The sequence below is a fragment of the Colossoma macropomum genome, unplaced genomic scaffold (genome assembly GCF_904425465.1).
Source record: "Colossoma macropomum unplaced genomic scaffold, Colossoma_macropomum, whole genome shotgun sequence".
Lineage (NCBI taxonomy): Eukaryota > Metazoa > Chordata > Actinopteri > Characiformes > Serrasalmidae > Colossoma > Colossoma macropomum.
Genome location: NW_023494787.1, coordinates 26,563,404 through 26,586,663, shown reverse-complemented (window position 1 = coordinate 26,586,663; position 23,260 = coordinate 26,563,404). Strand labels below are relative to the sequence as shown.

The following is a 23,260-nucleotide window of genomic DNA, read 5'->3' as shown; positions in this document are numbered from 1 at the left end:
TCTACATGCTTTCCAGTGCCTGTAAAGAACAGATAATCAATTAAATATGGGGAAGAACAAAACAGACTTTGAGTGAAAGTAGGATTGTAGGCTTACTTTAAGTTACAGCACTGGTGTTGCACAAAATTGCATGAATTGCATTAGGAACACATGTGAAAACATGTTTTATTAATAATAGCAGAGGGAAATCTATAGGTTTTTGTGTTTGAGTAACGGAGGCTGCTTCGGATGACCTGATGAGCTAACAGAGCTAACCGGTACAATACTGGATGCTGATGAGGACTCCTCTCACAGGTGGTCTTTTTGCCGCAGTGGATGATGTGGAAACATGTTAGTTTGGCAGATAAATATATTTTTGTTGTTTCAGAACTTAGCTAACATCTGCTAGGGTAACTTATTTAACCATATTAGCAATAAAGCTGTGTTGTCCCTGCCTTCTCAGTTACATCTTTAACAACATGTCCATGGTACTGTACTCACTTTACAGTCCTTTTTTTTTCAGAGCTGCAAACTTTAGTGATAATATACATACTTCCATGAAAACACTAGCAAACTTGCCATATTTTACAGTCCTGTTAAAACATAAAATTGGGAGTTCACTCATTTGTTGGCCTGTATATTTCCTTCCCATGAAGTGTGAAAAATGTGTGGTCTTCCCATGAAGTGTGAAAAATACCTGAATAGTGATTTCAGTGTTGGAATAATTGCACATCCCTACTGGTAGTCTGGCACGCTACATTCAGTGTTCAAGCCTCAATCCAGAAAGAGTCGAAGTTCTTGACTTCATAGCCAAAATAAAAGGCCTGTAGAAAATACTAATTATTCAGCCCTCCTATGCATTGGGTGTCAATAGTAGTTATTAGCTTTGGACATTTCTATTCCTTTTCTAAGGCATTTGATGTTAGTTCTATGGCAACATTGTTTAGTAGTTTGCATAGTAGTAAACAACTTTTGCTGTGGATGTGTTTAGACACCAGATGTTTGCTTTACACATCAAAAACAGTATGGGCGTGATCTGCTCAGCTTCACTGTCATGGTCAGCCAGTCGGGAGTGGGCTCTGCAGCAGGATTTGGCTCTGTTCTAAAGCATTTGATTGATACAAGGCCATCATCTGACCTTTTTGTAAATGCTTCCCCTGTTATCAAGTGCCAAAACTTGTAGCTTTTTCCCCCAGGTTTGGCACTTGTCATACGGAAGTTTTGAGTAGCGGTCTGATTGTAATGCTGAAGGCGTATGACAGCGTTTTAAAGTCTACTGTTGGAGCCTGACAAGTCAATGTGTTTGGTTATGTCATGTAAACATTAAGGGCCTTTTGTACTTGAAACCATTAGCCTTGTTCAGTCTCTCTAAGCCCATGTCTAAATGAGATGTTTGTTAGCGTCTCTTTTGTTGCTCCAGTTTGGTTTCGTGCAAACACGACGAAATACGAGCTTGGCTGTTCATGAACATGCTTCTGCTCCAACCGCAGATTGAGGCACAGGGCAGGGGACTGTGTTGTAAAGCTGAGGGGGGAGTGTAGGGGTGTGTGTGGAGGAGCAAGGAAAAATGGAAAGTAATGAGATGTCTGGAAAAGAGGGCCGTTAGAGGAACTGGGTTCACCCCTAAAGAATGTATGCTGTCTTGCCCCGAGTTCACCCTCTGCAGTTAGAGGAGATTCTTCTGAGGCTTTGTCGCCAGGCCTGGCCTCGCTAAAGGCGTCTTTTGAGGCAGTTTCCAACGCTCCAGCAGCCACATAATCGAGATGCGCCGCTGCTTTCCAGTGCAGAGTGTTTTGGAGCATGATTTAGAGTGCTACGGCATTACTGTCGTTTAGCTGTCAAACCGGTGCCGGAATACTTCTGCTCTGGATTATGGCAGTGCCGGGTGAGGTGCTGTCTGTAGGCCTCAAGGGGGGTATTTGTCATCTGATGCGTTTAAACTTTGCATCAGCAACTGTTTCCTGACAACTATGCAGCACTGTTTTACATGAACAGTGTGCTTACTTGAACGTTGTGTATGCTCTTTTCATGCGTTTGGTGGTCTCCAGGATGTCTGTGTAGCTGCTTGTATCATGCACATTGTACTTGCTCCACAGAGACTTGGTGAGACTTTAAAGAGGCATTAGCTTAAATGATCACTTTCATGAACTTGTGATGGCATGCGGTGCCTAATTCCACCACTTTGAATGGCTGCTTAGCTCAAATATCTTCAGTGCTTGAGCAACGAGGGTTAGCACTGTAAAAGACTAACCTTGAGCTATGAACGTCACCACAAAGTAGAATATGAGAATACAGCATTTAAAGGGGACTTTTTTCCACATTTCTTCATAATTAAAGCATTAAGATGTAACTGATGTTATTCAAAGTAGTCTGATGTCAAACATGCCATACTAGAGAGAGTTTCAGAGTCAGAATGGTTCACGGTGGTGGTGATGGGAACCAGCCATCTGATTCGTTCAATGGTTTTAAAGCTTATGGAAAGCTAATAGGGAATAAGCTTTTACATTAGAGGTTCAATGATAGTCAGCCCAGAATTCAATTTGATTCATATTAGGTTCATGATTCACTATTTTCAGGATATTTTGAACAAGATTTGAATGAAGAAAAATGGTGACTATCCACTTGTTTCATAATCTACTAATGAGACTAGAGCTGGGAGCCTGGAGCTGGAATTGGAGTATGACATTTAAGATGCTGGAGTTGATTGTTGATTAGTGCTGTTCGTTGGCATCCTTTGGTGTTCAAACAATGCAGTTACATTACATATCACTATTAATAGATGGCCTAGTCCCCACAGTGCATTGTCACATATGCACAATACACACTGTCACAGTTTTGCATTGTGATTTCACAATGTTTCAGTTTGTTGAGTGATGTTATGTTATAAGGCAAATTCTCTTTGGATTTAACACTGTTTTCTTCAGATCTACCACTATTTTACCTTTATCAATATTACGTGTAGGAACTCAGACACGTGTAGGTTCACTGGTCATTTGGAATGGTAATTAAAATGGCGGACATTGCAAGCTCTGGTTCATATTACTACCACTGTAAAGAAATCCAAGTGAATAAGTTTCCCTACAGTGCACCGTTTCACATCAAACTACTCTGAATGACTTTACATCTCAACTATTAAACCAAAATTTTGAAGAATCAGTAGAATTAGAATCAGCTGTTAGTTGCTAGCCTGTGATATTAGCTGTATATTTGGATTATTCTAGACCTCTGTTAGCTGACTTAAATCCTGTCAGGGGCTAAGATGGAGTACATTTCAGCAGCTTGTGGGATTAGCTCTCAGCCCACTGATACAGCTGTGTGCATGGGAATTTTTCACGAGTCATCTGCTTACAGTGCACTGCAGCGAGTCTTTTCCACTACCCACCCTCAGCACCAGTTTCTAAACCAGTGTGTTTGTGTGGGAGGGTGAGAGGATGGGTGCCACTGCAAAATCTGAAACATTTGTCTGGACCAAAGCAAAGGCTTATCAAAACTTGGTGTCCAGCAGGACGCCGCGTGAAGGACTGATATTCTCGTGTTTCATGGCAAACTATGTTTTCACATTGTGCTGCGCTCTCTTGTGATTGAATGCAGCTAAGGAAACAGCCTAGTAGACTCCCTCATTATGTCCCCTCTCCCTCTCTTCCCCCTTCTGCGTTTGCTTATTCCTCATTTCTTCAATTGTTTTGCTCTGGGATGCTTAAATATCCAATGACGTTTTTTTTTTTGCCTCACTTGATTGCTCTCTTGCCCATACTTTCTCTTTTGCTCACACATACACTCTTCCTAATTCTCTCGTGCTCTTTCTCACTCTCACTATCACACTGTCTTTCACTCACTCACCCTCTGTGTCTCTGTGGAAGCATCAGTCACAAGTCATTAGTATTCTGATGCAGGCCTCATGGACACACACAGGGAGCTTAAAATCGGCCCCCTTCCCCCCTCCTTGTAGTCCACTTCTCAGCTCCCGTAGGACTCTCCAGGTTTTTTGAATGCACTTTGAGGGCCTTTGGAAATTTGAGGAGCACTATCACAGTGAGGAAGCCTCATTGAATTTTCTTTTATGCTTATTGGTGCCTGTTTAAAGACCTTCTGTGTAATTTTGAACTGCAAATAGTACATTTAAGAATTGCAATAAAGGGGAATTTGGCTTGTCTAAGATGCTGAAGCGTTTAAGGATCTTGTTTATCATACGTGGCTTTAGTTTAAAAGTGATAAACCTAGGACCTTAAACACCACATGATTGGATCAGTAAGTGTGAGCTATTGTGGCATGAACTTAAAATGCCAGTCCACTCGCTGGGTAACTGATACATTCCCTTTGTTTGCTCTCTTTAACTGAAACTGCAGACTTTTAAAGAAATATTTACTGAAGCAAAGTTCGGCAGCAGTGGGGGATCACCTAAAGTTTGTCTGTCTGTGGCTTATGTTTTATTTGTCTTTTTTTGTTAAGTACTAAGGTTATGTTTTATATTTCAACACCTGAAAGGAGTTTTAAAATACATATTTAAACTCTTGGAAATTAGATCCTTTTTTTTAAATTATGACTAGGTCCATAATTTGTGTTGTCTCATATCAAAGAGAGATAGCAATTAGGGTTGCACAGATCATGAATTTTTGTGGCCAATGTTTTTACAGCCAAATTGGCCGTCAATTTATTTATTTATTTAAACTCAAAGATCACAATGTATGGGCTAAATAAACCAATGAAACATACTAGCAAATTTCCAGGACTTTGTTAGGTGAAGTTGCCAAATGAATAATAATATTTGCTCTTTACTTGGCCAAACTATCATTTTAAATCATTCAACGAAAAATTAGTTGCCTTGCAACATGTGATGATAACTGTTGCAAAGTTTGATCACAAGGCCTGATGTTTGTCACTATTCAGACCGTGAAATTGCATTATCTCTTTCTCTGGCCCAGTATTGTTGGGAGAATGGGGAGAAGAGATGGGTACTGTGGCCTTTGGGCCCTCTTCTGTTTGTGTTTGGCCAGAACAGTGTGAGAGCAGCTGAGGGGCCCGGGAAAGGTGCTCTGATTTAGGACCTGCCTTTGGCTTATCACATTGCTTGGTTTTGAGAATGGGGAGCAGTCATGATCAAAAAGACACACAGATTAGATAATTCTGTATTAGTGATCACATGCACTACCCTTAGATGCTGTAGGTGTGTGCATATGTTAAACATGAAACCCCTCATCACTTACATGAATCTAGATTCCATGAACATTGCCTGTAAGTGGGCACACTTAAAATGGCTTCCTTCTTATCAGTCAGTTGAATTAAGTCATTGTGAAGACAACTGAAATATTTAAGGCCTTGTGCAGCCATACTTGTAGTATGTAATAACAAATGATTATATAGCAGATGTATAAATATTAGATGCATGCTGATACATACTGATATTTAACGGACTTACCTGTGAGAAGTAAAGTACAGCTGTGTAAATGCAAAACAGACCAAAACAACTAAGACATGTTATACTAGTGTCTAGTGAAACTTTGGTCAGTTGCATAAATTAATGTGTCTACATCATTACTTCACCATTTTTTGGGGGTGAGGACTATTACTGACAGTTTTATCTATAAGTGAATATGAATGAATGAATTGTGAATAAGTGAATATAGTATAGTATGAATGAATTTGTAATTCCATGCAAATATCCTACAGTACTGGGCAAAAATCAGACACCACCCTTCATTTACCTAATTTCTAGTCAAAACTACAATTAAGTACAACTCATTCATTTTTCCACTTATTTAACAGAAATATCCATACATTTAACAGGAAATTACACAGAAGCCTCAGCAACTGCCTTTATTACAGCTTCCATTCTTTTCAGGAGACTTGATTTCAGTTTTTCAAAGAAATAGATTTTTTTCACACCTCCAAAGTTCAGTCTTAGTAGTTGGTTGCATTTTCTGCTTCTCACAATCCAAGTAACTCTGAATACCTTAAGTGATGTTGACCCCCCCCCTTATTTTCCTTTGACTTTCCTCTTTCTTATATAAGTGACTAATCTAATCTCCTCAGAAGTACCTCAAATACCTTGTATATAATGCGCATGTTGACTAGAAATTAAATAAAAGTATAAATTAAATAAAAGTCTCTGACTTTTACTGTGAAGTACTGTGTATCTCATGTTGGTCGGTCTTTTCAGATGAACCAGAGAGGTGTGTGTGTGTGTGAGAGAGAGCGAGACAGAGAGCGAGACAGAGAGACTAGCCTAATTTGGCTTAATATCCACTGGGTCATGACCTATCATAGTCAGTGGATACTGCCAAGTATTAAATTGTTTATCATTCAGATTACAGTCTGAATGTACCGCATATGATTGTCTGGATTTTTTTGAATCGCTTTCAGAGGGAGGTTGGAGTTTTCGCATGTTGTTGGATGGCCTACAGATGCAACTGAACTTAATTATTCTCATCCTTTATCATGTTACCTGCTCTGTCTGGGGGAATTTGTGGTCTGGTTTTGAGTCTTTAATGGAAACCATAGCACTAATGTTGGTGTGGGATGACTCAGTAGTTCAGGGTGGTCCTGAGGGGGATCTGAGAAGAGGCCTTCCAGTACTGAGGAGTGAAAACTGCAGGAAGCTTGTCAGGGAGCTTATATAGGTCACAGTGAGTCAGTTGGAACATAATGGAAAACTGTTGACCACAAACAGGAAATCCATTACTTAATATCCTTATTCGAAAAACCAATAAGATGCATCCTTGAATGGAATGTTTACACACTGGCCATAGCATGATCTGTGTAGATCTGTTTGACCTAAAAACAATGATCTTGAGGGGGCTGTCTGTGGGGAGAAAGGATGAGATTTGAAGGACAGTGTAATTCTCTAAGTTGATTGTGAGGGGGAGTTTTGTCAGGGTGGGGGTAGAATGAGTGTCCCCCAAAAAGCTAAGGCCTTTCTGTTAATGATTAATGAGCTGTGGAGTAATTGGGCCTGTTTCTGAAAGCTTCATCCAGCTGCTCCTAACCCCTCCCCCTCCTCCTCCTCCTCCTCCTCCTCCTCCTCCTCCTCCTCCTCCTCTTGTGTTTTAATCCCCACACACCCAGTGCATTCCAGCACTGAGGCCCAGCACGCTGTGCTGCATGGCCCCACTCTGCAGCTCCCCACACATCCTCTTCACGTTCCACACACCCCCACCCAACTCCCAACACTCTTAACTTATCTCTCAGATGATTGATGTAACACAAAACAACTACGCAGGAGGAGTGGGGGGGAAAGGGAAGTTTAATTTTGCGATGATTTGTTTTTGTCACCAGACGGCTGTGTGCTGCTGCAGAGGATGCACATTGGATCTGCTCCATCTAAAACAAACAGCAGAAGAATAGAATATGAATATACACTCCGACGAAGAGCCAATTTTGGCTGTTTAGTTTTGACAGCGTCCTGACCTCAATCACGAATCTCTGCCGGGAGGAGTGTACCATTCACTGATTCCTGTCTTGTTCATTTCAGCTTCTTTGATTTATCACTGGAACTGAAATGATTAGGCTATTTGAAAATTGTTGAAACTTTTAATCTTTGTTGCCTGTCTGCTGTTATATTTCTATGCGTTATACACATTGAATATGCATTACTTTCAGCACACAAAAGCTTTTTTTTTTTAGTTTTACTGAACTTTACTGCCCTTTTGCTTGGACAGTAAAGTGTTCATAATGCATACCCCTTTGTTTCCACCAAATAGTGATGCACCGTAGTTAATTCATGTCCAAAGCTGAAACTGAAATTGAGGACATACTGGGCAGAAAATCAAAACAAAAAAAGCATGACAATAAATAAACAGTTCGAAGACCCCTTTTTTCGTACTTTGCCCTCTGGTTCTGACATTTGTGAATTTCTGTTTCTGAACCTGTATCTTCAGATGGCATTAGCAAGCTAGCAGGGACTTTTGATTCATTTCTGCTTCTGTTTTGCTGTGTTCTTTGCACGTTTTTAAAGGTGTTTTTCATTGTTTCATTATCGTTGATTCTCATGGATTATTTTACTGTATTTTGCTGTATGGCTAAAAATCGAACATGCAGTTTTTGACCATTTTTGGGTGTGTGTGTGCAGGGTCAGTGTTCTAGATGTACTGACAATATCCACAGTACGCTTAGAAAAACATTATATTGTGTTGTGATGTAATTTAACATAACGATAAATATCGTTATATTGCCCAGCCCTATTTCAGTAGCTGACATTTTGGTGCAGTCCTAATTTGTGCAAAGTGCAAAAGCCCCGGAACATCTTTAGATAAGAGCCCCCCTCTGCAAATGACACGGATGCTTGCTTGAGTCCCCGTGTGACATAATAGTTGCTCTGCCATGGCAGCAGCAGGAAGCTGGGAGTGGACACGACTTTTGTGAGTGGTCTGTGCGGAGAGATGTGGGGTTGTGTAAGCTGTTAGAGCCCAGTGCCTCTCATTGTGATGAGTGTGGGATGGCAGAGCTGACGTGCAGCTTCTGTTGTTCAGGCTGCAGCACAGGCTGCCCTTTGTACTGGGTTCAGCTCTCTGTCCTGAATGGGTTACTCCATGCTGTAGAGGCATTACGCCATGCCTGCATCTGTCTCCACTCCTTACACTCATCCAGATGTGGGCCCAGCCCACCCCCCTTCCCTTTTAATATGAACTGAAGTCTGCACGAGGGAATTTATCAGCCTGAAGCTTGCAGATATTTGTTACAGCAGTGTGTGCTGTGCAGTTTCCACTTGTGAGGAAAAAACTTCCACTTTGTCTTTTTTACTTGTCTGTCAGTTTTTCTCCTTTGTGAGAGCTACAGGGCTTGCACAATGGCCATGATCTCAAATGAGGACGTCTTGCCATCTGCAAGGGTTTGAGCATGAGACAGATTTGACCTAGATATCCACTCCTTTGTTAATGGGAAGGGGAGGCTAGGCTGATTTGTAATGAGAAGCAGACTACAATAGGCACTTTCCTCCCCTGTTGCAAATGAAAATCAGCTCCAGCCACATTGAGCAGGTTTGAAGTGTGTGTGGGTTTTTTGTTTTTTTTTTTGTTTTGTTTTTTTTTACAATCAAATGGTGAAGGAAGTTATTCCTGAATCAGGAAGGTTTTGTGTTGATGCTGAGTATCCTGCATGCAGATATCTTTGGATATTTGTGTTTCACAACCAATCCCATAACAAATAAATCGGGTCAGCTTTGATAGACTACAGGAGTAGACACAAATGTTTGTCCTGTGTTCTTAGTTCAGTGAGTCTTGCGGCCAAAAATAAGAATTTATTTCCAGAATTACAGAAGAACGTTTGTGCATACGTTGTTTACAATTAACAAGCATGTGTGACCTTTTTACTACGAGTCACTCATTCAGCCCATTTGTTTTTTTCCTTGTACCAGTCAAACCAGGGAATGTCTTTAAAATCCTAATTTTTCTCAATATAGTCAGTCAGAGTGAGGATTTTTATCATTGTTCCTGCTGATCCACCTCCATCTTCAGGCTTTGAGCACTGATCGCTGCGCAATAACAGCACTCATGTTAAAAGCTAAGAATATTGCTTTTGAATATTGTGTTTTCTAAAGAAGTTACTCCCAATAACAAATTAACTTGTGAAAAATTGCATGCTCAAAAGAGCATCAATCAAATATAAATCAAACTCCAGCCACATCAACTCTTTCACTGGATTAGTTTGTTTTCATGTTGTTATGCAGTTATTAAAATACAAACCCAAAGCGGCCAGATTGGCTTGATTTAGCTGTCTTGCTTTCTAGTCGTCGTTACTTGATGATAAGACAACTCAGGCTTAAGTAAACAAGCATTACTTGCTGCTGCCATCTAAAGTTATTAACAAACATCAAATAAACAAACATGAATCACCTCTATACTCTAAAGGTGTTAAAGGTCCAGTCAGAAGTTAGAACTTTTGTTGTTTTTGTAAGACCCCCACTGTGTCTCAGTAAATGTGTTTTCTGCTTTCTTTTGTTTATGAGCATTTGCCTCCACCCAACAGATGATGATGCACCCAATTCTACATTCCCTGTTTACTTTGCAACAAACATATGATTGCAAAAGCTGACAACTGTGAAAAATAGTTGCGGTCAGCTTAAATAATTGTGATCCACTCAAGAAGTTGTGATTAGACAATTATGTAATGTTTGTGTCAGGCTAACTCAGAGTTCTAACATGACTTGCTCTCATGTTGGCTATAATGGTGATAATCTTTATAGTTGCTGAGTTTTGACATCTCTGTTGTAGTTATGTGTCTGACCAAACTGGCTCTGGATCTGGTACAGGGAAGTGAAAAGTAGCTGTTTTGTCACTAATGGTGGATATTTGTGAGAGTGTGTGAAAACTGGTCTGCATTTTAGTTCCCCAAATGTTAAGTTTTGCAGGGGACACTGGGCAACAGGCAGTGTTCATCTCTGGTCATAAGCACAAGTTTGTTTGTAAAACTATTGAGCGACTGCACTTTCTGTCCTTAGCCAGTACCCTTAGAAACACCATGTGAAACAAAGCCTGCTCCGTTTTCTTCATTAGTCTGTTTATTCAGCTTTGATGTTATACGCCATGGAAATTGGGTGGGGCTTTATGACTTCAACTAAAAATTAGACTTTGATTTGGCATGCACAATGTGACTACGAAGAGAAATAGACTCCGACCCAAAGAAATTAATTCTTCACATGCGTGTGTTTTGTAAAATCAGTGATGTATTAATTATTTGGCCAAGAAAAGTGCTTTTTTTTTACTTTAGAAAAATCACGCTCCAAATCTCAGCTCCTTGACTGCATGCTCAGATATGGGGCTCCTGGAGTGGAGTGCACTGGACTTCACAAAGAGACTGCTACGGTCACACAGATACACTTCTTTCCTGGGCAGGTAAAGCTTTCTCAACCCCTAATGTTGTGATGCTGTTTCGCCTTGCTGATCATTATATTTTACATAATTGACGAAAGACTAATGTGAGTCTGAACTCTTTTACAGTATGAATGTTTTTGAGAGTAATAGTTAGGGTGGTCCTGTCTGGCATAGTGTGATGCTCAGCCTTGGTGTGTTTGTGATCACAGGGGAGGATTTTGTCCCTGCTGGATGACAACACACTGCACCTGTGGGAAATTGGGCAGAAAGAGCAATGCTCCCACCTGGAGGAGGTGCGTGGCTTCACGCTGCCCGGCAGGTCTGGCATTGAAAGCACCAGGTGACACCTCAGATTTATTTATTAATTTTTTTATTTATTTATAGCGTTTACCCTCCTCCACTTATGGTTTGTTAGAGGTAATGTGATGAATACAGGGTTTTATGCTGATGTCTTGGTTTTTACTTTCCTCATAGTGTGAAAAGGAACCTTTTGCTCTGTCATTTCTGGAGGAGTGTAGTGTCTGACTAATGCTGAATCAGAGTCATGAAATCTGCTCAGTCAGGAGTATATGGGGTCACTCGATGTTTTTATGAGGGTTGTGTGTGCATCTTTTCTCCCACAGCGCAACGCGTGTGACAGTTCTTCTGCCGAAGCTCAGCTGTGATCTCCTTGCTGTGGGCACCGAAGGCGGCGGAGTTCACTTCCTGGAGCTGCCCTCTTTCACTCTACTGGACAGATCTCTGTTTCAAGATGAGATCATGCAGAGGTGAATTTTTTTTCTCTTTTCCTTATCTGTCTCTACCCTCACCCCATCACCACCACTATCAGTCATCTATTATTCAAATGTTGTTGTTTTTTTTTTACAGAAAAATGTACGTAATTTAGTTATTGAGTCATTCAGAGTAAATTGATGGGAACTGAGCTGTTCTAGAGAAAGCTAGTACAAACCTCTGTTTTTGCTAATTTGTCACATTTTAATGTTTCAGAACATCAAGCTAATTATAATAGAAGATAAAGACAACATGAGTAAACACAAAATGCAGCTTTTAAATGATCATTGCATTTATTAAAGATTGGGTGATAAACCTATGTGAAAAAGTAATTGCCCCTAAACCTAATGACTGCTTGTGCCACGCTTGCCAATAACAACTGCAATCAAATGTTTGCGATAACTAGCAATTAGTCTTTTGCATCACTGTAGAGGAATTTTGGCTGACTCTTCTTTGCAGAATTGCTTTAATTCAGCTACATTGGAAGGTTTTCGAGCATGAACTGCCAGTTTAAGGTCTTGCCACAGCATCTCAATTAGAACTTTAGCTCAGCCACTCCAAAACCATAATTTTGTTTCTTTTGAGACATTCAGAGATGGACTTGCTTGTGTGGTTTGGATCATTGTTCTGCTGCATAACCCAACTGTGCTTGAGCTTTAGGTCACAAACTGATGGGTGGACATTCTCCTTCAGGATTATTTGATAACGAGCAGAATTCATGATTTCATCAATTATAACAAGTTGTAAAGGTCCTGCAGAAGCAAAGCAGCCTCAGACCATCACACTACCTCCACTATGTTTGACTGTTGGTATAATGTTCTTATGGTGGAATGCAGTGTTAGCTTTATGCCAAATGTAACGGGACCAGTGTCTTCCAAAAAAGTTGCATCTTTGACTCATCAGTCCATAGAACATTATCCCAAGAGTCTTAGAGGTTTAAATGCGAGATGAGCCTTTGTGCTCTTTTTGGTTAGCAGTGGTTTGTACCTTGCAACTCTCCCATGGAAGCCATTTTTGTCCAGTGTCTTTCTTATTGTGGAACCATGTGCATTGACCTTAACTGAGGCAAGTAAGGCCTGCAGTTCTTTAGATGCTTGATGAGTTGGTGATGTGCTCTTAGTGAAAATTTTAGGCTACCCACTGCTGGGAAGGTTCACCACTGTTCCAGGTTTTCTCAATTTGTGGATAATGGCTCTCACTGTGTTTTGCTGGAGTCCCAGAGCCTTAGCAATGATTTTGTAACCCTTTCCAGACTGGAAGATTTCAATGATTTTGCTTCGCATCTGTATTTGAATCTTTTTAGAACATGGTATCATGTGCTGCTTTTTGAGACCTTCTAGCCTGATTCACATTGCCAGACAGGTTCTATTTAAGTGATGTTTAGATTCAACAGGTCTGCCTGTAATCATGTCTGGGTGTGGATAGTGAGACTAAACTTAATAGTCAGTTGAATTTGGTTAACTGGTTGATTTTAGTAGCTAGGTGGGCAGTTACTATTTCACATAACGCCGGGTAAGGCTGAATAGCAATTTTCCTTCTAAAAAGAAATTGTCATTTGAAAGCAACAGGTGTTTACTTGGGTTATCTTTGTTTAATATTGAAAGTAGTTTGATGATCTTGAAACATTTTAAATGTGACAAATATGCAAAAAGAAATTGGGAAGGGGGCAGTACTTTCACAGCACTGTAGGGCCATTGAAATTCAGCAAATGTGCAGTATCTCATTGCTATATATGCATTTTATATTTTATTTATTTTTGTATTATTGTATTTGTATTAGTTTATTTTGAACTCTTTTCTCTTTATTTGCTTCAAACCATCAGGATTGCTACTCAATTTTTTGAGTTGTATTGCACTGACAATAAAGGAATCCAATCTGATCTAATCTAATTGTTCACAGGGATGGTGATAGGAACCAGGTGTCTGAAACATTTACTGCCTCTAAAACCTCCTTCAGAGAAAGTTATTACATGAAATGGTTATGAATGTCTCATGTATCAGGCAGCAGATTGTTTTAACACAGTTTTTATTTTTTGTTTTAAGCAATTTATGCCTGAGTGTGACTTGCAGGATGTTATAAGGCAAAGTAGTACTCAAAGAATACTTACTTTTTCAGGTTTACCACATAAGTATACACTACATCTGAAAACCTGGGCACATTAGAGCTTGAAATATGTAGCTGAAACCAACGGGACCCAACTGCTAACATTGGGTTTGTACGTCTTTTTCCAAGTAAATGTCAGGTTTGGCTCCGATTCAAATTCCGCGTTGGGGTTCTTGCAGCCCTCCTCTCAAACAGATTTTACCCTGGATTTCCCCTTGCTTTTAGATTATCTCTTAATTTTTTTCTACTTACTTTCATTGACTTAAGAGTTTTAATCAGACACACAAGTCACCCACTCACATGATTCACAGTATTTTGTATGAGGTCCATGAGGCCCATGCTTGTGAGAAAATAGATAAGCAGGAAAAAATTCAGCGAATCAGTTGAGCTAAGTACAGATTAGTGCAGCAAAAAGAATTTTATATATAACGTTTAACGTAAAGACATTTTTTTTCGATGGAGGCTAACGTCTTGCTACTTCAGCACCGCACAGTGTGAGAACAGCACATTATATGAAGTTTATCCAGACTAAAATAGGATGTAGTTCACAAGCTTTGCTTGATGAATGAACTCGTGAAATTGGAGATTTGGAGACTTAATTTTGGACAGGGCTTTTTTTTTTATTTTATTGTTTCATATTTTATATTATTTTTAAATGTATTGGTCTGTAACCTAATGATGGCTATTGTTGTAATTCAACACTCCTGTCAGGTTTTATTTGGCATTTTAGATGATTTTGAGCTGGTTTGGAGCAGTTTTGGACATTTTTGTGGGACTTGGTCAGTTGTAACTCAAAACATGTTATGTGTTGGGTTGGGCCTGTCTGACACAATTCTTGGGCTGTGTTTCGATGCAGACAAAAAATTCTGGCCCAGTTAAAGTTAACACATAGGAACACACAGGTTTACTGGTCATTTTAGATAGCAATTAAAATTGCTATATTTGCTGATTCCCATCACCACCGTTGTTGTGAAGATGTTTTTTACGTTTCTCTATAATGCATCATTTCACATCACACCACTCTGACTCTGTCATCTCCATGATTTAGTTATTCAGACATTTTGAAAGATTGGTGGAATTTAAAATTATTAGCAGCGACCAAGCAATTTGTATTAAATTTCCATTGCAAGTATTTGTGTAGAAGCGAAGACCAACATTCAATTATTTGCCTTTTCTCTTCCTACCAGCCAACAAGTTCTTCAAACAGATTTTTACTTTATCTTGAAGGTGTTTTTGTGGGTGTATGTCTGTAGCTTATGCTCCCTCAGCTTCACTTGTGGGTGGACACATTCCACTGCCTGTGAGCTTACCTCATAAAACAAGCATTTAGGGACTCCCTCCTGACTGAGAGCGCTCTGCACTGAGGGTAATGAACTTGCAGAGAGCTCTATTGTTTACCTCCTCATGCCCTCCTCTTTGGCCCTGTGGTATGGGGGCAAGTCTCACACTGCTCTGGGACACTTTTTAAACTAGGGAAGGCTTTAACAGCTTTCTCTGCTTAGGGCCAAGTGCCCACTCCTGCGTCCAGCTGTGGCTGTCCATTACAGGCCCTGGATAGACGCAGGCTCTGCAGGCCTTCCTGTCCCACAGCCAAGTTCTCCACTGCCCAGTCCTTATCTCTTTTGAGTAGACATGGTTATGAATCTGAAGTGCTGCCATAACTTTGGCATAGTTGCATTTGTCTGTTATTTATTTTTTTCCATTGCTTTTTGTGAATGGAAAGTGAAATATCTATGATAAATGGCCCAGATAGCTGTAATGATTCCGATTAAAAGACGTTAAAAGAAAATCACACTTCTGTCTCTTGCACTGTTTAAGAAGCTGTTTAAGTTAAGATAAATTACAGCTTTCCCAGGGCCTCATTCCCCTTATAGCCTGGTTGTCTAACTGCAAACTTCATCTTCCTGCAGGAAGAGACCATGAACTGCTCATTAAGTGAGCGCAATTTAGGCTAATGGGCGGCCTGTCTGAGCCACTGCTAATAAGTATGTGTCAGCCAGGAAACTACAGAACAAAATGCTTTTGTACCAAGTGCCAAATCCCCTGAGCCCCAGTTGACGAGGCATTTGAGTTAGAGACTACAAGCTTCACATGCACATCACTGGGCATCAGCAGGATGCCGGAATCCCTAAAAATACTCGGAGGCTCTCTTAAAAACAATGCCCTGCTTTGTGGTCAGCTGTTTGTCTTTTAAGCCTTGAGCGATCTCTGTCTTCAGTGTGTTTTAATTTTGTAGCCTCAAGAATACTTCAAGTCTAGTCATCAATGTCTGTTTTGCTCTTGCGCACCTGAAGCATATGTAATGCGAAACAGACTTCGGTCCGCTCATTTTAAAACCACTCATGATTCGAGCTCATGTCGCATTGAAAATGCTGGATCTCTTCATAAATTTTTATTTGTCTTTGAAATATAATTGTGATCCTAGATGAGGGTTTTTAAGGCTTTCTGTTTTTATATGGAAATTCTGTTATTAAGGTTGCTGTTGTTGATGTTGAAGTTACGTCCAGTTTAATGTGAATGAGCACAAAAAATTCAGACAGTTTTGTTATTCATCAGTTTTTAACTTTGGTGCACTTACTGCCTGACATCAGCTCCGCCTACATTCACAGCCACTGGCTCACGAACCGCTTAATGCTTGTGTTTTATTGGCTCCCTACCAAAACATTTGCATGAATGAAGGCATGCTTCATGTGAATGATTATGTAAAGAATGTTGTGGTACACTAGTGCTTGATTTCATGCACTAATCATTTACGCTCAAATCTCCCAGTTTCAGTGTCGTACAGAAGTTGCATGAATTAAACACAGTGTGGTTTGTACGTCATTAAAAGCAACTTTGTTCTTTTTACTCAACTTTGATGAATAAGGGCTGGTGTGTCTGGTGTGTCTTGGGTCAAGCCACTGGAACTGCACTCCAGTCCTTCTTTTCCATGTATCTCTCTCTTCCTTCTCCCCTGTCATGAATGCGTCTCTTCCTAACTCTGTGGGTGTACCATGCACATTCCACTACTTGAAACTGTGCCACGGCCATGGAGGAATTCCATACCGTGGGTTTTGATTAGTCATCATTGGTCAGGCCTTCAAATAGTATTTAAGCCAGTCAGTGGCTGTCAGCTTTGTCCTTGTGCCATGTCACTTTGTACATGAACCCACAGACTTTTCATTTCATTTCAGTGTGTGTTTCCTCCCTCTTTTCAAACATGAGTCAGTTTAATTACCACCAAATGTTGGATGTGTTGTTCTCAGTGCTAGTACTAACAAAACAAACACAAGCAGGGTTCTTGGACATTCTCAGGATCGTAACACGACACCCATGCCTGTGTGTTACATTTTACCACTGAGTGCACGCAGAATACATGAATGGAGTATTGCTTTGATGCTGGGAGCATGTAGTAAGCTCAGCTGAGTGATTCAGGAGATGATGGGGGAGGTGTCGGAGAGAGGGAAGTGGTCGCTGCATGCTTTGATCTTCCCAGGCAGAGGCAGGAGAGCAACCCAGCAGCACTACAAAGAAAATCCAACTTTGCCAAACATATTACTCTCTCTGGATCAAGTTGTTTTTCATTTGTCATTTTTCTTCTCATTTGAAGTCTGCGCTGTTGCCTCAGGCATTTTGAGAATTTGGGCCTCTGGTAAAACAACGAGGTTCAGGGTTCATAAACGGGCACATCAGATCTTTCTTGCTGTCATGAAAAGCATGCAAAGTTAATGTTGCCTTTATGAATGAACTCTTATTGCAAGTCTAAAGCTATTCGGTTGCTGGTTCTAACTTTATTGATAACTACTCTGTTCTCCAGTGTTCCAGAGGAGTACAAATGTGGGAAGTCTCTGGGCCCAGTAGAGTCCCTGCAGGAACATCCCCAGCACCCAGACAAAATCCTCATCGGCTACAGCAGAGGCCTGGTGGTGCTCTGGGACCTCCAAAGTCGACATGCAGACAACGTCTTTTTGGGAAAGCAGGTATTTGTGTGTGACACCTCTGCTCAAAAGTCTTCAGCTGGTGTTGCCAGATGTGAGGTTTTGGACTGGACAGTCTGGTTTTGTGCTCTGTTCTGTGTCTGAATGGTGTTGTCAAGCGGACGTTAAAAAAATCTGGTGAAGTAGATAAAGTGCCCATCTATCTGTCATTACACGTTTCTTTCTCTTTCTCTTTTTCTGTTTCTCTTGCATACTTGTGCACCCACTAATCACAAGCAATAATGTCATCCTACGTGGGTAGGGGGTTTCAGTTGCAGGGTGGGTGCGTTCTGTGGCTGAGTCTCAAATCTTGTTTACTGTACTAAATGGCATGCCAAATTAGACACCGCCTGTGCGTAGGCACATGGGCAAAATTAGGCTACGTTATGGCTACGTTATGATTTTGAGATAAAAAGGTAAGTGAACGTTTATTGCTCAGTTAGCCATTTTTAAGCACTTTTAAGCAATTAAATGTGTGTCTTCATTTGTTTGTATGCATCAGTTAGCCTGTAGAAGACACAGTGGTTAAACAATAGATTGTGGTGTGTGTTTTTTTTTATTTTTTATTTTTTTTATTTTTTCTTCTCTTTCTTTTCTTTTCTTCATGGTTTTGTTACATAATGCCAGACTTAATAGTAGACTAGAGCTTTTGTGTACAGCACTTAGAGTTTAACCTCAAGTGCATTTTAGAAAATATGAAGAAAAATGTACAAATAAACCAAAAACAATTATTAAATTGTTTTAAAACACAAAAAACACACGGTTGGATGCTAGCACCAGTAAGAAGTACATGATTCAACTGTTAAATTAAAAATTACTGTTGTGGCATTAAACAGTTTTACTGTGTAAATTTTGAATAATTCTCAAAGTGTACAAGGTTTGTACATTTAAAAAGCAATTGTGTTCGACCATCTGTATGTGAATCATAACTTGGCTGAGATGTCAGCTTTGTGTCAATGGCAGTTCATGTCAAGTTCAAATGACTAACCCAGTTTCTTGTGTGTGTGTGTGTGTGTGTGTGTGTGTGTGTGTGTGTGTGTGTGTGTGTGTGTGTATTTTACTTCTTCAGCAGCTGGAGAGCTTGGTCTGGGTCCGTTCTGGTAACAGCTTTGTCAGTTCCCATAGTGACGGCGGGTACATGGTGTGGCCTGTTAGTAGCAGCACCCCCTGCACCCATGAACCAGTCACCTGCACTATACCATATGGTATGTCTGGGCAGTGGCACTGGCACTAGCGCTCCATGTACTACATCTGTCTAGTTAGGTTTCAAATGGCTGTGGCTTTTTCATTTGTATTGGGAATAATTGTGTGGATTTATTTTCTGCTTAACTACACGCACCCTCACCCTGCCTGTAAGTGATGTTGGTAATTCTTGCAAGCTTCTGCCGGTCTTACCTGTTTTATTCATTTGGGATTTGTTTTGCGTGGGAAGTGGGGTAACACAGTTTTGCCACAGGACATCTGAAATGTTTATGAGCAATTTGTGTGGGGTAAGAAAACTCAGTACAAGTAACGGAGATGGAAATAGCCACTAATTTTGGAACCAAAAAGTTTCATAAACACATTTAGTTGCTCATGAGTAGAAAACATGTCCAAGGGTTAATGTAATTTTAACTCTAACCATCTATCTAGGTGCCTTAAATTAGATTGCAGTGTGTCATTAGCATTGTCATTAGCTTTTGGATTTACAGCCAACATCGCTGCATAAAATCAAACTTGGTTTTCTGTGCTCTTGCATGTTTTAATATTCAGTGTGGTACATTTGACGCAGGTAGTACATACTGGCTTGATTTGGGCCACAGTGAATGAGTGAAAGCCTCTTTGAGTGCCTCCATACTTAAGAAAAACCACAAACCCTCTTTTCAGCAGGCTATGATCTAATATTCAGAGACATGGCAATTTGCACGGGATTAATATAGTCTGAGGTTATTTCTGCAGTTCGTTTCATAGCAGGTAAAAGTCGGCTGGATCTTTACTGACGTGGGCGCGCACATGCTTTAAAAACTACTGACATGGCGGATTTAGACAGGACTAAAATTACTAAGGAAAAATTGGCAATTACATTATCCCACCTGCCCACGTAAAACTCATCCCATCCGAATGGCACAATAGTCAGTGTAGGAGTTCACCCCCTCCCTTTAGTCCCATGCCCTCCATTTGTACCTCTCTCTAAAGCCCCTCCCTCCAAAAACAAAGTTACAGTGGGGTGAGCGTCATGATCCTGATGAAGTGCTGGTGTGGATGCAGGATTCTGCACAAGCAGTTAACACACCTGATTCTAGATCAAGACACTCAGTAATACCTACTGATTTGAAGGCCATTTCTGGATACTTCACGCTTGCCTCTTTTACTTTGGCTGTTTGGTAGTCTAAGGCCCAGGACACACCAAGCTGACCGTTAAGAACCAGTACCAGCTATGTCCTACTGATGATCACCTTCTGTCAGCTCCCCATTGCCTATTATCTCCTGTGAAAATATGCACTCACACACAGCGAAGACACAACTGACTGCCCATATGTATGTACTTAATGTGCCTGTATGAAAGGGAGCAACTCTTTGTAGTAGCAGGAATTGGTAATAGTCTAAAACTACAGTGTGCAACGTAAAGAGCATATTGCTTCTGTACAGTTTATGAGTGATCCCGCCATTTGTTCCATGTTATGCGACTGGATCAAGCTAGCAGTCCCTTCTTCAGTGATACCCTGTCCTTACCTGTATTGGATGCCTGTGCACACAAAATAATTGTCAGGAAGGGAAGGCTGCTTCCCTGCAGAAACTTGTTGATTTGTTGATGAAACCAAACTGCATTTAAAACTTATTGCTAATTACAGAACCCAGTACACTCACAGAGGCTCAGAGTGTCTGTTTTAGTGATGACCATTAGGATGTAAAGACAGTTTAGCCAAAGACTATTTGTGGACATTCCCTTTGCTAGAACTTTGCTACATACTTGAAAGCCGACCCTTGTTATTACTGAGAACACCACCCATGTTGTAAACATTTCCTTCAGTCATGTTAATCCCCCCTTTTTTTATCAATCAGGAGCTGGTTGGTCATGCCTGTTTCTAGTGTAGAGTGTGGGAATCTCTGAAAACCACAACCAGGGTGAAATCATGGCATTCACGTAATCAAATGAGGAATAATATGCTTGACCATGTTAAGCTGTAATATTAATGTTTTTGTCTGTTGAGTTGACTGTAGTCATCTCTACGAGGGGCTGGTCACTCTTAAAATGTTTAGCTCGAACAATGTCTGGAAATGTAGTTATATGCCCCAGATTTTATTGAATGTGGCTTTTTATTAGTCTAGTAAAGTTGTTCTTCAGACTTATTAAATGTAAATGCGCTTTTTTAATTAGGTTATGGCTTATTAACAAAATGTTGAGTGTGTCCTGGCTGTTTTCCTGACCACTCCTGAGTCCTTCATGGTGTAGACCTGCCCAAAGTGGAGACATTTGGCCTACCATAAAGTTGCCAGAAAAATATCTGTTTGTAGGGATGTATTAAAGCCTGCTTTCTTTTCCTTTCTCATCAGGACCCTTTCCCTGCAAGGCTGTGAACAAGATCTTATGGAGGACCACAGAGTCGGGGTCTGTAACAACACTGGGCAGCAGTGGGTGAAAAGTGAAAGCTTCTAATCGCACATGTTTTTGCTTTGCCTCTTTGACTCAATGGGATATCCTCTCTTGCGCTGTGTTTTCTCTGCAGAGCTCCGTTGGTGCTGTTCAGCGGCGGCATGCCTCGAGCCAGCTATGGAGACAGACACTGTTTAACTATACTGCAGGACAGCCAGCACGTTACCCTCGACTTCACCTCGCGAGTCATCGACTTTTTCACCATCCACTGCATAGACAGAGACAAGGGTGAGTGGGCCAAGAGCTGGCTGCAGTAGACTGTCAGTGAAGCATTCACATTTAATGAAAATAGAAGCTTGTTCAAATAACAGGAGTGAAAAATTGGCTTGGCAGGCAATTGCCTGTTTTTGCAGAACATTCTGAAATTGCCAGACATGTGTTGGAACTGATTTTATCCAGGCCAGCGATTGTCAACATGGAGGTTGCGAGATTGTTCCAGGGGGTCGTGGGATAGGGGTCAAAAACTATGTAGTCATATATTTTTGATACCATTAGTTTTGAAATGAGTTTGTTATAAAGTCTCCCACACCATTGATATCACACTGCCATTATAAGCGAAAACATAGAGTGGCTGTGGGTGTGTCTGCCTTTTATCATTACATTACTTCAAAACAGTGGGATCTAAATTAAGGCTCCATCTCTGGACTAAAAATTTGTTTCGATAGTGACGTGAAAACATGGGCCAGCATTTTTTTTATTATTATATTTTTTTTAAATAAATTATACTCATTATGAACCTAAATGTTTCAATGTCACTTTAAGAGAAATCAAAACATCTTTTAAAAAAAGCATTGTTGGCAAGATTAATTCAAGTATTGTTGTCACAAGTTGAACTTTAGTGGTTAAGGTGTAACACAACCACCTCCCTATATAAAGCACCCTATAAATGATGGTTTTGTGTATATTTAACTTACTATTGTTTCAATTAATGCCTTGGGTATAAATAGATCATTTACATAATCCTTGAAAATATCTAAGGTCTGAATACTGAACTGTTATAGAACTGTCTGTTTGTTAGGTTGTTTTTTTAAACTGTGGGACCACAGTTTAAACTAATTCAGTTGAGTGTTCCATATTACAGCACTTTGGAATGAAACTCTTCTTTTATAATGTTTCTTTTGTTTTTGAAGCTTTAGAAGTCTGGCAATGGAACGGGCTATTTCTGTCAGTAAAGCACTAATTAACTAAAACTGTTTGGGTATAAAATCTAAAATGTAAATCTAAAATTATATCATTTGTATATCACTTGAACTTTTGGACCCCAAAATCAACATAGGTGTCATCACAAAGCTTTGATATTGGTTAAGCCCTAAAATATTCTCACACATTTTAAAATTCTGCAGCTAAAATAACTTTTGGTTTTGAAGCATTGTAGCATTGCAACTCTTACAACAGCAGTGGAATGCATTTTGTAGTGCTTTGTAGTCACTGCGTGAAATTGGTGTGTGTGTGTTTGAGGATAGTCATGAGTCATGGCTCAGAAGAAGGAGGTTGAGAACCTGTGATCTTTTGATCTTTTATGGCCTATAGAATTTGATGACCCTTTGGCCCTTGTTGTGCTCCTGGAGGAAGAGTTGGTGGTGATTGACCTTCAAACAGCTGGCTGGCCCACCATCCCTGCCCCTTATCTGGCTCCTCTGCACTCATCTGCCATCACCTGCTCCTACCACATTTCAAATGTGCCAACCAAACTGTGGGACAGGGTGATCAGCGCCGGTCAGCAGCAATGCCCTCTGCAGACTCACACGGTCAGTTTGCTTAATACTTTTCTGTGCAAGTTTTTATAGGGAGGGTGATGTAAATGGCCCCTATCCTATCCATTTTTCTTGTTTTTGTTTTTCCCCTTGAGGTCCGCTTATGACTTATTTTTGCGTTTATGTACTAAATACAGTCAATTCTTTTAAACTCTCTATCAGTCATAATCAAATAGGCTCTGCCTTCAAATGGTCTCCGTTCTGATTGGCTGCTCTGTATTGTGCCCCATTCAAAAAGCAGGCTGGACTGAAACACTC

General features: G+C 40.4%; 1 protein-coding gene across 2 annotated transcripts in view; it reads left to right on the top strand.

Annotated features, from left to right (window-relative positions):
* llgl1 (LLGL scribble cell polarity complex component 1) overlaps positions 1-23,260 on the top strand; it is a 43,062-nt gene that overhangs the window by 6,651 nt on the left and 13,151 nt on the right. Inside the window, exons 3-10 of one of the 2 annotated variants that reach the window (XM_036566691.1) lie at positions 10,724-10,805; positions 10,994-11,124; positions 11,408-11,551; positions 17,455-17,617; positions 18,687-18,819; positions 21,149-21,203; positions 21,322-21,476; positions 22,779-22,996. In XM_036566691.1, coding sequence (XP_036422584.1) covers positions 10,724-10,805; positions 10,994-11,124; positions 11,408-11,551; positions 17,455-17,617; positions 18,687-18,819; positions 21,149-21,203; positions 21,322-21,476; positions 22,779-22,996 — 1,081 coding nt within the window. Of the gene's footprint in view, positions 1-10,723; positions 10,806-10,993; positions 11,125-11,407; positions 11,552-17,454; positions 17,618-18,683; positions 18,820-21,148; positions 21,204-21,321; positions 21,477-22,778; positions 22,997-23,260 lie in introns of both variants that reach the window. The other variant, XM_036566690.1, reaches the window with a different exon arrangement.